This window comes from Lichenostomus cassidix, chromosome 21, assembly GCF_008360975.1.
Source record: "Lichenostomus cassidix isolate B80296 chromosome 21, HeHo_3.0, whole genome shotgun sequence".
NCBI lineage: Eukaryota > Metazoa > Chordata > Aves > Passeriformes > Meliphagidae > Lichenostomus > Lichenostomus cassidix.
Window position 1 is genome coordinate 2,385,998 of NC_139501.1, and position 17,045 is coordinate 2,403,042.

Below are 17,045 nucleotides of genomic sequence, written 5' to 3' on the forward strand. Positions count from 1 at the left end.
AGTGTACTTTAGAATTTAACATCCCAAAAAATATGTTCTACCTTTTATATGTAATTTCTTTATCAAGTCCAGTCTATCTGAAATGCCAGTATCAATTTCCCCCTTGTAATTCATGAGTTGCTTTTGAAAGAATGCTCACTTGTGTGCTCAGCACAACATTAAAAGAACAAAACAAAAACTGGGCATTCTGGTAGTGTCCAGCTGGCAGGCTGGGTAATTGGCCTGTAAACAAGTTGTATTAATCTCTGAGAAGTGATTTGCAGCAATAGCAAATTACCTCTGTGCTCAGGATAGGAACAGATTTCATCAGAGTTGGATCACATAAAAACCGACTTTGGAGTTGCATTTGGAAGTCCAAATGGAGAGGGAATAATTTTTGTGGCCATCTTACTGCCATTCATTGGTGTAAACCAACTGTGTTGTCATTTGGAAAATAACTGTGCCTTCTTCCATTTTTCCCTACTTTTCCAAGTTTCATTTTTCAAGGCAAGGTTGCCATCCTTTCTGTGAAGTTCTGCAGACATCATTATGGAATTGGGGGATTTTCTTCTGTAGTTAAGTTCATTTGGAATAAACACTGAACAGCAGACAAATTACTTGTCCATTTATATCCACAGTTAAATTTTGTGTCTTCATGTTTTTCCTTAGAACTTTCCTCTGCGACTTTTCTTTGGTAAAAGATGAGGGAAAAGAAACAAACCCAGCCCTAGAAAATGTCATTGGAAAGCCAATATTAAATATATTTCCAGGGTTTCCTGTGCATTACTGTTAGTCATGTAGTTGCACAGTTTGACAACAGAGGGAAGAATTGCACAGCAGCAACAGCCAGTTGTTCCCCACTGCTTTTTAGGTAGAGGCAGCTGGTTAATTTTATTTTGAGTATTTTTATTTCCCTTGTACTCTTACCTTGAAAAAGCCAGCATTCTTTTTCTTTCAATTTTCCAGTCTTGGAAGTAGATAAAGTTCTGTGCTTTCATTGTACTTAAAATATGTATTTCTGTTCCCCAATTAAAATGTTATCCCTGCTAAGAGCTTAAAATATATTTTGATTTTTTTCTCTAAACTTATTCACATACAAAATAAGGGTTCAAAAGATTTTTTTTTTGGTTAGGCAATGTCTTGTGTTTAATATTAATCATCAAGAAAAGATTACTGTGTTTAATTAGGGGTCTGATATCTCCTTCAGCCTGCAAGCAGCCAACTTGAACTCCTTAATGAGTTAACTGATGTGTAGTGTGAAATAAATGAGAAAGTAGCCCTTTTCATTAAGCTCAGTAATTAAATAGTCAGGCTTTTGTGGTGGCATTCCTCTTTCTAGGTAGCTGGGATCCATCCTGTAAAAACTTGGTTTAGATCTTAGTTATCAGGAATCATGGAATCCATTCCTTGTTTTATTCTGAAATGTTCTGGAAACATGTACCTGAAAATTTTGTTTGGGTTCATTTTGCCATGTGAAGTGTAGGGATGAGATGCAAAGTCAGATTAGAGCTTTTTTCACACAACACTGGCAATAAATTGTTTCTTAATTAAAGATATGCACTTCCTGCCATTTTATGCATCTGATTATTGTTCAAGGTGGTTTCTTTGATCTAGCAGAGCTCCAGTTAGGACTTATAGCTGATATTGCTTCAAAATAACAATGATCTTGAAAACCCAAACTGCTTTTTATAGCCTGGCATTATCCTTAGGGGAGTTTCTGGGAAGGATGTCCCCTTTCATAAGGTTCCTGCCTGCTCAGTTTTCCAGGGGTTGAGGTCTCTCTGGCAGCACAACCATGAGGTCTGTCAGCCACTCGTCCCAGTTTTGGATCCTCAGTGAACGAGAGTATTTTATTCTGTCATAGAAAGTTAATCTTAATGTGTAGTAATAATAGAATGTGTGCTATAAAGGTGTGTCTTGCAGTGATTGCTGTTTTCTCATTTTTTACCTTGGCCCCTTTTAGAGCCAGGGAATAGAAATTGATTTGCCTCAGCCCCTGCACTGAGCCACTGACAGTCCCAGGGGTAAACTCCAGGGGTTCCTACTTTTTAAAGCTAGTCTATATTAAGCTCAGTTTTTGTTAGACTGTTGCCTCACAAGTACATGATATAAAATCCTGCCTTTGATTTAATATTTATCATTAATTAGGGAGGTGACTTGCTCCTCTATTTACAGACTTCATCAGCACAAGCTGCTCGTTAACTTATCATTCACTTAATATTCCTCATGTCAGTGATAAGCTAATGTTCAGATCGCAGATGTATTACGTTGCCTCCATATGGTGCTTTGTCTAATGAATTAATTAACTATTTTGGAAAAAAAAACCCCTGTGGAGATTTTTTCCTCATGGTGAAAAAGTCACCCTAGAAATGGTGGAAGGCTTTTCCATTGGTGTTCGTGTTTGAGCATATTTTAGTTTAAAACTTCACAGTCATTTTGCCAGGTTCTTATGTTAATTTTCTTTGCACTTACGAAAAGTTTGCTTTAAAGTTCATATTTGGCAGATTTTGAAGAGTTGTTTGAGTCAAATGACCATACCAAATCTACACCTCTGTTTTAGCAGCTGTAACTTAGCCACTTTTGATGTGCAGTCTTTTAGCTGCTTTGAGAAGCTGGTGGGTTTTTTTTTTTCCCCCCAAATTGTTAACAATTACTTTCATAGTGCAGTATCTGTTTCAAATGCTTGCACAGTAAACATTTGCACATGCAAATAGAGTAGGTATGAATGTTTGGGGATTTGGCACTGTAGATATGTGGAATCACAGAAACTTCAATGCTTCCTTTGGAAGGACAAAAATAGAGAATCTAAAATCAGACCCAGTATTGCAGCCAGTGTTCACACATTGCGTGTCAGTAGCCTGCGAGTTTTGGCTTGCTCAGTATAACGTTAAAATAATTTCTTGACAAAGAAACTTTTTACTACTTGCATTATCATTTGACACTGAAAGTGTGTTTTTCTATTAAAAACAAAATCTTCATCTTTAATAAAGTCTGGATGTTTGAAACTTGAAAGTAACATAAAAAATGAAAACGTAAGAAAACGTAAAAAAAATGAAAACTTTTGTGTTAATTTCCGGGGTTTATAAAAGTACAGTCTGCTTCATTCTGACAAAGTATCAATAGTAGATCAAGTCTGTTAGAGTCTTTCTAGCTCCCTGTACCACTCAGTAGCCACCTGTGGCAGCTGTGGGAAGCTGCTGCCCCTGGCTGTGTGCAGGGCTTGGCTCTGTCACCCTTACAGCTGGGAGCAGCTCCAAATGGGACGCCTGTGGCACAACACTTCATGTTCAATATCAGACTCTCTAATTAGCCAGTCACACAGAAATTGCTCATCTGTATGTAAACAGCACCAACAAAAGTAACTTGGACTTAGATGCTGGGTTCTGTTATGTTTGGCTTAAATGGATTAAGTGATTTCTTGTTATGTTTAGAATATATTAAAAATAATTGTGGACCTGCACTTGAACTGCCCAAGCAAAAGAAATATTTTGGGCAATATTTACAGTCAGGGTAAAAATGAAGTCAAATAATATCACTCTGCAGACTTATAACATGTTTAATATTGCCTGTCTGAGGTGTTATCAGTACCAAACACGTCTCACTATCAGCACCACACATTCTTTCTGCCTGTCCATGGAAGGTGACAGGGTGAGATCAGCAGCGCCATTTCCCCGAGGAAGCTGCTCCTTTAACAGCTCTGTCCCTCTCACCTGAGCTGGAGCAGGCAGGAACTGTAACGGGATTATGATCATGTGAGGGAAAAGAGACAGGGCTGGAGGGAAGGGAGAGGCAGCGGTGAAAGCACATCCTGCCCAGCCGTCACTCACGGCCGCCTTAAAAAAAATCCAAATCCCCAGGGATTGTGGCTGTGCGTTGATATTTAGGAAAGCAAGATTGTCCTGAGTCACAACTTGCTTCCCCTGCTGTGTGTGGTGCTGCTGGGCTGCCATGCTGCTGCTTTACACCTTTCTGGTTTCTTCCCTAGAATCCATCTACCGCCGGGGAGCCCGAAGATGGAGGAAGCTGTACCGAGTGAATGGGCATTTGTTTCAAGCCAAACGTTTTAACAGAGTGAGTACTGTTGCATGAAACGTTGGGGTTTGCTCATGTTCTGTGCTCATTGTTTGGCTCAGTCTGTGCTTTTTCTGTGTTGGAGTGTTGGAAAGAAAGGAAAAGCAGGATGCTTGTTGATGTGACATTTCAGTCTCTGCGGTGTTGTTGGAGTCATAACGAGCAGGGAAAACTTGGCAGTGTTTGAATTTGAGTTAATACGGGATTGGTGGGAATTATTTGTTTTTAAATTCTCTAAAATACTGGGTTTGTGACTATTTAAGTTGATATATACTTGGAGCAGCTTCTTCCCTCTCCACTCCTGTGATTTTGGTTGCTCGTTGGCAAAATCTTTTACCTTCAGAACACTTTGCCATCTTTAAAAGTTACAGCTCCTGGTGTAAGCTTTAACTGTTTAGAATCTGCGTTACTACATAATCTAAGAATTTGAAAAAATCTTTTATTGAGCTAAAATACAGCTGCATTTTGAGAGTCTGATTTAATCCATATAAGCAAGTGAATGTGGCTTTAAGGCTGAGACACCTCCTTATCCCATTATGTCTAAGTATTGCAGCATATATATATAAATGTAGTGTGCACTTGGGGGAATTCCACACAAAACTGAGTGCACTCAGAAGAATTAACTCTTTCTTTAGCAGGAAGATTTTTTTTTTTTCTAAAAATTGAATTTAGCTTTTTTTCCCTAAAATTCCTCACCCCAAAAATGTACTGAAAGAAGGAAAAGCCCCTTAAAACTCACCATTTTATCACTAAATACACTTGAAATGTCATATGTATATGAATTATCACTGAATTTATATAATTTGCTATAGGAATTCAGTTTGTAAATTTACAATATAAAAGTATACTTTTTGTGTTTATTTGCTACACAGCACAAACATGATCCTTTGAAACACTGTGACTGCATACTGCTACATTAATAATCCATAATGTTACAGATTGTTTTAACTGCAATGAGGGATATAAGGAATATACACAGAGAGTTTGATATCTCATTAGGATGCCCACTTGTCATAATCCTAAACAAGACTGCTTTCCTACCTGCATACAAATGACATCATACAAAGCCAGAACACAAACCACACTAACAAGACTAATTAAGTCTTGTTTTCTACAACTACCAAAACACAACAAGGGCACTATAAAAAATGTTTTTTGAAAAAAAGCTCCATTCTTTAATCATTAGTTTTTAACTATTCTAGCACTACTGGTAGGGATTTTTAGGAGCTGAAGAGTTCTGGGCAGGAGCATGTGTGACTCACCAGTGGGAGCATCTTGAGTGACCACAGTGGAATGGCAGTGCCTGGGAGGAACAGACTTGCACTGTGGCTTTGGGAGTTCTGTCTGATTTTTGATGTTCCATGCAACATAGAGATGTGATATCTCTGTTACATGATAAATGGGTTTTAATTATGCAAAGTTTCTACTGGTATTCTACCAGTGTTAAATGTATAGGTGCAGATACAGAACACTTTTTATTTATTGTCTGCTTAACATTTCGTGCCAGTGTTCTCCAACACAGTCAGTTTGGGTGCTTTTTATACATAATTGTGTACTACAAACTTCTAGCAATTTTGTTTGGGTGATCTCTGTCAAAACCTGAGATTCTAAATAGAATTATTCTCTAAAAATGATTTGCTAATACCACACTGTAATTTGTTCCATATGCTTGAGGTATTTGTTTTCCTAACATTCATTAAACAGGACTGCATTTAACTGAATTCTGAGTGTGAGGTGTAACCTTCAGTTATTACTGAAATTCTGGATATTCTAAAATTATTCCTGAACATCTGTTAGGCAACTAGGATGGGTTCTTGCTGCTAGAGAGCTGTTCACTTCCAGCAGGGATTGGTTCTGGGATTGATATTGTTCCTTGTGGCTTGCAGAGAGCGTACTGTGGCCAGTGCAGTGAAAGGATATGGGGGCTCGGAAGGCAAGGCTACAAGTGTATCAACTGCAAGCTGTTGGTCCATAAACGTTGTCACATCCTTGTCCCACTGACCTGCAAAAGGCATATGGTAAGTGTGCATCCTGGCCAGAGCTGAGGTGGCACTAGATGTGTCCTAAGAAATTAAATGTGTGCATGGCTGTGGGTTTGTAACACTTGGGAGTATTTAAGTTGCATTTTCTGTGGAAGATCTTTGGATTGTGGGCAGAGACAAAGTGAGAAAAGGAAGCTTGTGATGTGACTTCAGTGTGCTCAAGCTTGAATTTGACTTCTTCATTAGATGCTGACAATATCAGAAGTTATTCTTTCTAGCCTGTGGGAATGTTTTAAGAACTAAGGCACTGATGTGATTTCTGCACTGCTCTTTTCAGAAAGGCTTATTGCTTTCCTGTTCCTGCTATCTCAGTTTTTCCAATACTATTCTCTTCCTTTCCATGACCCTCATTCCAGTCCTACTGCTGGTTGGTGTCTTTCTTAGGCTTTAAACATCAAAACGTTTAAACATCTCTATCTCTGAATTTTATCCCTTTCTTATATTCATCCCCAGTATTTCACTGGTGGTTGTATCATGTTTTTTCTGACTCAAAACTTAAACCAGTATTTTTCTTTACTGGTATTGCATGTGACCTGCCTTGACATTACCAATTCTTTGCCAGTTAATTTCTGCATGTTGCTGTGCTTCCTGGTATAGTCCTACTTGTCTTGGGAATGAGTCCCAATATAAGTGTCCAAATGCAATATAAAATATCTGGTATTGTGTTCTTTACCAATTTATGCAACAGCCTTGCATAATGACCAACAATTCATGTTTTTATTAAGCAGGAAAGGAATATGCCAGTGCTCTAAATGGAGTGTGTAACATCATGCTGAAGTGTTTACTTTGTTGTAGTTCCATGTGAAACACTCAAGAGGTCTTTAAATAGATTTAAAGTCTGAGCTTTGCTGTAAAATACACCACTCTTACTTTTAGAAGAGAGCCAAGCATCTGTTGTAGCTGCAGAGAATGGCTGATGTAGCATTTCAGTTTTGGTAGGCTGATTTTATCACACTTTGCAAAATGTTCATATTTGGACACACTGTCTCCAAAATCCAGTGTTCATTCTGGAGGGTGTAAGGTTCTCATGGAGCTGTGGCTCTGATGCAGGACACCCCAAGGGGCTGCACACCCACTGGGGTTTGGTTTGTTGGTGTGTTTGCAGGATTCGGTCATGCCTTCCCAGGAACCTCGCTTAGATGACAAAAACGATGAGGCTGATCTCCCTTCAGAAGACACTGATGGAAGTGAGTACTTTGTTCCTTTGGAATCTCTTTTCCTCCAAGTTTTTCCTCTTCCTGTTTACAAAAGTGGAAATATTTGGTCAACTGTCCTGTAGTATTTAAAGCAAACTGGCCATAAGCTACTTAATATCTTCGTTTATTGATTTTTTTTTTTAATTACTTCTATTGAAGGCCTTTATAACCACAGTACTTTGATTTCATTTCCAGTTCCCTACATTTCTTCAAACCGGAAACATGACACTATTAAAGATGACTCTGAGGTATGTTTTTAAAATATTTTTGCAATGCATATTTATGTACTCCTAATCATTCAACTTTTTATGAAATAGATGATTACTTGTTTTGGGTTTTCTGCTGCCCTTTTCAAAAGTCTGGGGTTTTTTTCTGAAAGTTGATAATTTTTTTTAAGCATTTTTATTGATTTTTTTTCAGATTTCTTCTGTTTTCAGCTGTTTGCATTGAACTCAGGATCCAAGATACCTTTTAACATTTTTGTTTTCTCACTTCCATTTGTGTTGGAATAACAGTGGTTTAGCAGAGGGTTTGACTTTTATGGTCCTTGCAACAAATGGTGGCTTTGACATCGCCTTTTCTGCTGTCCCTAATGGATGCTCACCCTTTGTCACCCTCAGGCTATTGCTGTGGAACTTGGTTCAGTCTGGTAATACATTAACTACCCAGCACTCTGAGAGGGTTCACATAAATAATACCTAATCATTTATAGACAGCTCCTGTGGAAATACAACTAGAATAACATTCACTTAAACTCTTTTTTCAGGTCTTTTGTAGAAGATCTGACACAATCTCTGCACATCAAGAATGTTGTTCCCCTTAGAGCAGTCTGAAAAATCTGAATATGCTTCAATTCTAAAGGGCTTAAAGACATTTCTTTTAAAAATGCTTCTGGCGTGTTTAAAATAAATAGGATGCACTCTGCAGAACACTGGCAGTTGGTCTGATATTCCCCTCTGAGCAAGGCTGCACCTTTTCTCTTTGCCTCCACTACAATGCTTGTCACTCCCATTCCTTTCACACTTGAGTAGCTCCTGCTCGTGGGTGACTGCCTTATTTTCAGTCATAGGCTTTATCTCAAATTCAGAGATGGAGGGTGTGAATTAAAAGCACATCAGAGAGAATTTTAATTGCTCACTTCTGCTGTGGTTAGTGCTCAGGTTTGTGTTTAAATTTTGGTGGGAGCTGTTTGCTCAACTGTCCTGAATTATGCTGCTCTGATTGTCCCACCTTGCCTTTAAGCTGTACTGAAATAATTTAAGGTATCCTATGGAAAGGAATTGGTGTTCTGGGAGCTTTGTCTAGAATCTTTAAGCTTAGAGCAATCTCTTCTAATAGCAGTCAATCCTAGATCAAGATTCTTTATATAAACACTTTCCACAGTTCTGCAGAATGCTGATCTGTCTGCAAGTACAGTAGTGTGAGGTCAGATAAAAATAGGCCACAGAAGTGTGTCAAAGCCTTGGATATATTGGTAAAACCTGAAAGTCCAAGTACCTGCTGCATTTGTCTTGTTCAGCTGCTCCATCTTCAGTCCCATGTTTTCACATCCAATTCCAGCAAACAGCCAAGATGATAAAATTTATCTTTTTTAAATAATGAATTTAAAAATAGCATTCTTTACAGTGGAATGTTTTGTACAAATTCTCAGACTTGAAAAATTGAGATCTGTATGTTCCAAGGTACCTGTAGAAGTTTTTATTTTCATTAAAACTGCAGTGAGCTGAGCACAGGCAGCTGTTGCCTATAATGAAACCAAGGCAGGTATATTAATTAGCAAATTAGTGTTTCCATATTCACCTTATTTTTATGCTGCAGCATCTGTCAGAATATGAAAGATGCTCCTCACCTAGTACAAAGAATACAGTGTACATGGCTTGAGGTTCAACAATTTGGATAAACCTCATTTCCCAAGGCACTGCCTTCTGCTTTCCAGCAGGGAATATGAAAATGATTAGTTGGATGAACCATTACCTTGGAAAAAAAAAAAACCAAACAGTAACTTTTAGTAAGAGCAAACCCAATGGAAACCAAACATTTCCAAACAAATGTGTTCCACTCAGCATCCAGCCCTGGGTGCCAGTGCCAAGCAAACTCAGCAAATTCTGTCCAGTGCTTAAAGATTTCTTTGCTTTAATAGTTGCTTGCTATGGAAATGTCTTCTGTTTCTAGCATCTGCTTCTGTTTATCCAGGATCTCAAACCAGTCATTGATGGAATGGATGGAATTAAGATTTCTCAGGGGCTTGGACTCCAGGACTTTGATTTAATCCGAGTTATCGGCCGTGGAAGTTATGCCAAAGTTCTTCTAGTTCGGTTGAAAAAGAATGATCAGATTTATGCTATGAAAGTAGTGAAAAAAGAATTGGTCCATGATGATGAGGTAAAAGTCTGTGTTAATTGCATTTTGTTACATATGCTTTAAGAAAAACTATCCAACTAAGAAAGAAGCTCCTGTTTCAGATAACTTCTCTGTCATAGAAGTTTTTCTGACTTTTGAACTCATTTGTCATCAACTCTGCATGAGCACCAGGATGAAATCTGAGAGAAATGTCCCTTATTTTGATAACAATTAACTCTTACTAATAGTCTTGGTAGAAATCATGTATTAAAAATTCCAACCTGGATGTGCTAATAATGAGATAAATAGGGTGGAATTTGTGCACTTAATTTTGAAAGAAAGGAAATATATTTTCCAAGGCAAAAGCATTGTCTGTGTGTCAGAAAAGGAGCTGAAATTGTGTTCTTGCAGTCATGGTGGTAGAATCTATGAGCAAGTGACTCAGTATTCTGGAATATTTTTTTCCATGAGTTCAAAAATTATGCTGCTGCCATTTGAGATCCCTGTGGTTTTGTCTGCCACAGGAATCTGCTGCATTTCTCCATTAATTTCAAAATCCTGGGTGTTTTCAGTATAAGATCTTAAATGCACAAGTTCTAGGGAAAAATGAAAAAGGGAAAAATGAAAAAGGAAAAAATGCCCAACAGCCCTTGATCTGTAATAGTCCTGCTTTTTTGAAAGCAGGATGTTTGGGCAAAAACCACCAAAACACTATTTTAAGTGCTCTTTGTGTTGGTAGTTTCAATCAGTTGCTCTGGCTGTCATCTTTGTCATTATTCCAGAGGCTGGGCTTAGTTCTCCTAAAATACTTTGGCTTGCTCATTTATTTGATGTTTCTTTTTATGGACCCAGATTAGACTGTTGTGTGGTTTATTTACTGTTTCCTTTTTAACATGTGTTTTTCCAAGAAGGTGGGAGCTAAAGCCAAGTCCTGTTTAATGAGTTGTGCAGCTGTTTGAGAACCAGAGATAGATGAAGAAAGGCTTTCTTCAATTGTGGCTCTCATAATTACACAGAAGATAGAGCTAATTGGTTTTTCTTTTCTCTAAGATAGGCTGTATAATGAATTTCAGGGAATTGATAGGAAATCCACTGAATTCTGTGAGTGCATGAGATATTGCAAGTAATGGAAATTTCACCTTAGAAGTATTCCACAGAGAAAGAAAATCAATTACATAGCAAGTATCAGCATGTTTAAATTAGTTGGTGCTTTCCAGGGAATGACTGCTAGTGGAGAGAACTGAGATGGAGGGAAATCAAATACCTGGGCTTCTGTTCAGTTTGGCCAAGTTTAGTTTTGTTAAGTGGAGTACTGGTATAATCCTAATGACAAGTACACTAGGGCACTAATTAAGGAGTTAATTTAAAGACTCTTAAAGAGAAGCTCATTCAGTAAAACCAAAAAGAAATAGACCTATTTATTGCCTTATTCCAAATTGGATTTTTGGCTCATGTCTGGGCTCGGGTTTACCCTTCCAAGGTGGTGTATCTTCATGAGTGTCCACACAAAATACCTAACAGATTTCTTTAATTTGATGGTGACAGTTCTTGGTTTCCTCTGAGACTTCATTTTCACCATCCATCCCTGACAGGAGGGCCTGGTTTCTCAGTCTCTGTATTTATTGTCTCCAGATTGGTTGGAAAGCTGGGAGTATGTGTGGTAAATGGAGAATTTTTAGAACAATTGCATTTCTGGTATATTGGCAGGGTCCTGAGTGTTTGCAGGGTGGCACATGATAGTGCATTGCATAAAGGGTGAATATTTGCTGCTAAACCCAGCTGTCTGTAAGGTTTAAATTGTGTTTAAATGCTTTCTTATCACAGATCTGAGTTTTGCAGCACTGTGCCAGTATCATGCAAACTTTGGTAGGTTTTTATGATATGGTTTTGCACTGGGTATTCAGGACTTCTCCCTTTTGAAAGATTAAAGATATCTCTGATGCTTTTAATGATTTTGGCTGGACCAACTAAGCAGGTTTTGGTAGTTTCATTGAATTCAATTTGAATTTCAGATGAGAAGATGAAGTTCAGTTCGCTTGAACCTTTTAAAAGCTGGAGATTCACATTGCTTGTGTTACTGGCATGAGCTGCTTCAGCAGTTTTGGGATCATTTATCTAAGAACTGAATTTATTTCCATGCAGCAGTGTGAGCAGTGTATCAAATATTACAGATGTGTATTACTTACAATGGCTTTGATTTTGTGCAGGCCTTTCTTAAATGTGTAAGAAATTTCTGAATATATATCTGAGTTACAATGTTTTATAACTTCCTCCAGATTTTTAGGGGGCTTTGCCTTTCTGAAGAACAATGTAACAATGACAGTGTATGTAAGGCAGCACTGTGATGCTCACAGGTTTTTTTTTTTTCTGGGAATACCCACAGTGGTTATCCAGCAGGAGTTCTGATTGTTCAATTACTCTATTTCAGGATATTGATTGGGTACAGACAGAGAAACATGTGTTTGAACAGGCATCCAGTAACCCATTCCTAGTTGGTTTACATTCATGCTTTCAAACAACAAGTCGGTAAGAAAGATCTGAAATTCTTTTTTTTTAAAATCTTGATCATTGTGCTAAACTGCTTCTTCTAAAGCAAATGTAACCACTGCCATCACACAGCCAGGAATTTTTGGGAGGAAGCATTAGAATTGTCAGGAATTCACTGCTGCAACAGTGTCAGTGCTAGATGGGTAGCTCAGGCAGTGGTGTGGAGAAAAGTGTGGTGTTGTGGGTCAGAGCTGAAGGGAGAGGGTGACTGAGGAAGAGGAGGAGCTGTCCTGCCTTCCTGAGCACAGCCCTGTGAAATGGGCCACACAGAGCTTCCCAAGAGCACCTTCCTTACTGAGAGGCCAAATCAGTTCTCAGCACTTCGCTGTTCCTAAAGAGCCTAAGAGTTGGGTTGCCCAGCAATAAGCTTTTAATGATAATATAAAAACCTACCTGCATATTGGTGTTTTTACCTATGAGGCTTAAAGGCCTCTAGCACCTATCAAAGCAGTGTGTGATTTTGAGAAAATACTTATTTAACTCTAAACTGCTTAGAAATACTAATTCTTTGTCCTTGTGTGCATAACCCAAACTCGATTATTTGCTGCTCATTTTGCAATTGGAATATGAAGAAAACAAGAACTTTCATGTCCATGCTTGTTACTTAGGAAGTTGGGATGGGGTTTGGGATTTTTTTGTTTTCTCAGGCATCTGTTTGCTGTTACACCTCTATAATGCCTCATGCCATATGTACCATAATCAGAAAACAGTCATTCTATCCAATTTACTTGCAGTTTAGACGGCAAAGTTTTAAAAAGATTTTTGTGGCTTATCCAGTCATTTATCCTTAAGAATAATCACCTGTTTGTTGCAAAGTGTATTATCAATTTTTAAAATACAAAAAGTCATGCATTGTACCTTTTCTTCAATCCCCAAACTTTCACCTCCCTAATGGTTAGAGTCAGAGGAAATCTTCCTAGCAAGGAAAATAGAGATGAAGGAAGTAAAGGAGCTGTATCAGATGTTCTGGAGGTAACATGGACCAAGGAGTATTTGGAAGCAGGGAGAGAGAAAGAATGATCTCCAAAGGTCACTGAGTGAAGATTTGACCAAAAGAAACTTGTCAGAAAAAAATTAATAAACCTTTAGACAACTGACACTGTTGTGAAAAGCCCTTTAGTTAAACCAAGTCCCAAACACTTTCTCACCAAACACAAAGTGGAATTGAACACCTGATATAAAAATTCAAGCAGTCAGGCAGGGTGAGGGATTGAGAATGAGGTTTCTTGTAAATATTGAAACCCAGGAAAGGGCTGAGTCAGCAGCAGGGTCCTGTGCATTCCTCTTTGGCAGCTACACTGGCATAGCTGAGGAGCAGAAATAGGAAAAAAAACACCCATGCTGAACATAATCAAAGCTTTCTGTATTCCTGAGGTATCTTTATGAGTCCTGCTTTTCCAGCCCAGCTGCTTCTTGCAGTGAAACTCTAGTTTTTTTGTTAGTAACTTCAGCCATTTGCCATGGATATAGCCATAATGTCATGAATTCACAATTTGATTATAGCTGTAATGTTATAAAATCATAATTATGACCTCATTACATCAAGCAGGAAAAGCACAAAACTGATTTTGAATGAATAAATTCATCAGCATCAGATTGTGTTAAGTGGCCCAAAGAAAATGAGTTGTAATAGGAGAACAGTTTGTGACAAGGATACTAATGGGAGTAAAGTTGCAAGAAAAAAGTTGAAAGAAAAAATGTTCTTTTTTATATAGTTTTAAATAAAATTTTAACATAAATGTGCACCTAAATGTGAGGTGAATTGATGCTGTATGTAGCTGTTTGCATTGTTTCAGATATTAATGATGCTTTTTTCATTACTATAATAAAATCTATGCCTTGGACTTGCCCAGAATTGCCAGATAAGTGTCTGACAAGGATGGCAACAACCTGAAACCTCCATCCTGCACAACTGGTGGTGTTTGAGTAAATCCTTCTAAAACCAGCAAGGCCTGCCACTATTGCCACACTTGAATATGACTTGACAAGCAGCTTGAAATTGCAGGTTCTGAATGGTGATAAAACACTGGGGACTTCTAAATAGGATAGGAAAGCTGGAAGGAATCACAGGAATGCTGTGATGAAATACTCATGGTGTTGTTATGTATTTTGCTTTTTGCTTATTTAATTTCAATTTAGCATTTCTCTTCTTGTGGGGAGGCCACTGAGAGACCTGCCAGCTGGATTTTGTCCAATAGTTTTTCCTGGTTTAACACTTTGTAAGTGTTTCAAATGAAGAATCCTTTTCAAAGGAACAAAAAAAAAATTACCAGTTAGAGTAATCTGAGAGACTGGAGCACGTGTTCTCCAAATGGAATGTTTTCCAGTGTGTGCATGTGTGGAAAGGAGTTTTCAGCTCCTGAGGAATGAGGTGTGCAAGGAGATTCTGCTCCCTGGGACAGCCCAACCTTGCCCAGAATGTTTCCCTCAGCATGTTTCTGTCCCGAGGTCTCTCTGACCTTGGCAGCATTGCCTGGATCAGATTTTCCCCAGGATGGAAGCTTCCCTGCAAAGTGTAATAGAGATCTTCTGTCTGGCTGATTCCACCTGAATTTCTGTCCCCTACTGACTTGTCCCTTGTTTTGGGAAGACTTTGTTTTGAGGAACAATGAGCCCAGAGCTTCCATCTGGTGACTGTGTTGTGTGCAGTGTCACACTTGTTTAATTCATACAATTAAAACATATCATTCATATCCTTAATTTATACAGAGAAAGGTGGTAGCATTTAAATAAAGGGTTTATTCCTATATAACTTGCATCAAATAAGTGCTCTCTTTTTTTCCCTCTTAAGTAGCTTCTGTAACTGTAAGAAATCTAGAAGTCTAAATCAAGAGTGGAAGTGAGAATGGCTGAGATGGGAAGAATAAAAACAGCTTTTCTGGAGAGTTTCCTTGGAATTCATGAATTGTGTTCTGTGCTTTCAGATTGTTCCTTGTCATAGAATATGTGAATGGGGGAGACCTCATGTTCCATATGCAACGGCAGAGGAAACTTCCTGAGGAACATGCAAGGTATTTCCTGACATTTGCTTGTCTTGTGGTGCTTTACTGGACTTGGGTTCTTAAGTTTAGAATGTTCTGCCTGGGGAGAAATGTAAATTTCTTTTTTTTTGAAGGATATGAATTTTTTTAGAGAGCAAGCAGTTCATAAGTAGTAGCAGTTATTCCTAATTACTCCTCTTTATTGCTTCATATTCAGGTGATGCCTCTTTGATCTATTGATAGAACATGTAACTATTCTACTTCATGTGGTCTTATGTTAAAATAGTACAGTGTTGGTGGGAGAAGGTTAAAAATCCATTCCCTGCACTACATAAAGGCTCACTGTCACTCTTTATAAGCTGAAAATAAAGATCTTCCATCTCAGATATGGAATTTTCAGAAAACAAATCTGTAGAATAAAGAATAAATATTTTTTAATTAGTAGAATGAAAGAAAAATCTCATTTTTAATTTAAGAAATGGCCTTAATAGAGATCAGTGTCCTTATGAATAAATGTGACTTGGTTTCATTATACTATTGGTATATAAAAGTTGGCTGTAAGGTGAAGTTTTAGGACCAGGTCTTTAAATTGCACCCTCTTAATGCTAATATGAATTTTCTCCCTCTTAATTTCAGGTTTTATGCTGCTGAAATTTGTATTGCTCTAAACTTCCTACATGAAAGAGGCATCATCTACAGAGATTTAAAACTGGACAATGTTCTTTTAGATGCAGAGGGTCATATCAAGTTAACAGATTATGGCATGTGCAAGGTAGGATTTTCCTGACCTTTCTTCTGTCACTCTAATTAAAGCAAATTCCCAGAAGAGGAGGTCAGCTTTTAATTAATGAAATGATTTCTGCATGTAGGAAGGTTTGGGCCCAGGTGACACTACAAGCACTTTCTGTGGGACACCAAATTATATTGCACCAGAGATCCTCAGAGGAGAAGAATATGGTAAGAATATGGTAAATTCCTTCCGAAACAACCTGTAATTACAATAAATATAGCTGTAGCTTGGTTGAAATACAATATAATTTTTGACTTGCATATTTCTGTGTTGTTATATATTAAGAATTAATTGAGTGCTTATTGTAAGTTTAATTTTTCCTAAAATAAGGTTTTTTTTCTCTTCCAATAAACACTTCATCTTCTTTTAAATCATACATGGCCTGAAAAATATTGATTAAATGATACTATAATGAAACATTTTCCCTGCAGCTTTGCTACTGCAGACACCCTGAGTTCCCCTCCAGTTACATTTGTCACTCCAGTTGAGAAACTCAAACTCATCCAGCGATGGTGTAAATCATATCAGTGGCTCCAGAACTTTGTAAAAACAGATCATTAACCTTGATTTATGTGAGAAACACCTAAATTCAAGGCTGCCAATGTCTCTGTGACCATTTTCAGGGTTCAGTGTGGACTGGTGGGCGCTGGGGGTGCTGATGTTTGAGATGATGGCAGGAAGGTCCCCCTTTGACATCATCACTGACAATCCAGACATGAACACTGAAGATTACCTCTTCCAAGGTACAGCCCTCTGGGTTTGGGTTGTTTTGGGAAATACAGTCAAAATTGGCAGTTTGCATAGCAGAGTTATGGTTTCCTTTCCCATTGTTACCCCACAGCTGCTGTAGTTGGGCAATTGTGAAACTGCTCTGCAGTTCTGTAACAGAATCTGTCGTGGTCTTCTTGAATGGCCTAATATTAAATCAATTTCTGTTTAAAATCACACTTTGCCATATACTGAGGACTGAAAATTTTATTTGCTTTTTACACAATAAATAACAACAAAAAGTAATAAAGGTAACATGTCCCTTAGGAAATCTTGCAATGTCAATAGAACAGTGCCTTCAATTACTGTAGCTCCTTTTGTTTGCACAATT

At 38.0% G+C, this 17,045-nt stretch overlaps 1 protein-coding gene across 2 annotated transcripts in view; it reads left to right on the plus strand.

Annotated features, from left to right (window-relative positions):
* Window positions 1-17,045, plus strand: part of PRKCZ (protein kinase C zeta) — a 39,630-nt gene that overhangs the window by 16,054 nt on the left and 6,531 nt on the right. For both annotated transcript variants that reach the window (XM_085080239.1, XM_085080240.1), the window contains 10 exons: window positions 3,965-4,050; window positions 5,937-6,068; window positions 7,198-7,279; window positions 7,484-7,536; window positions 9,482-9,670; window positions 12,057-12,154; window positions 15,100-15,186; window positions 15,793-15,928; window positions 16,026-16,113; window positions 16,570-16,689. In XM_085080239.1, the coding sequence (XP_084936365.1) occupies window positions 3,965-4,050; window positions 5,937-6,068; window positions 7,198-7,279; window positions 7,484-7,536; window positions 9,482-9,670; window positions 12,057-12,154; window positions 15,100-15,186; window positions 15,793-15,928; window positions 16,026-16,113; window positions 16,570-16,689 (1,071 nt within the window). The remainder of the gene's footprint in view (window positions 1-3,964; window positions 4,051-5,936; window positions 6,069-7,197; window positions 7,280-7,483; window positions 7,537-9,481; window positions 9,671-12,056; window positions 12,155-15,099; window positions 15,187-15,792; window positions 15,929-16,025; window positions 16,114-16,569; window positions 16,690-17,045) is intronic.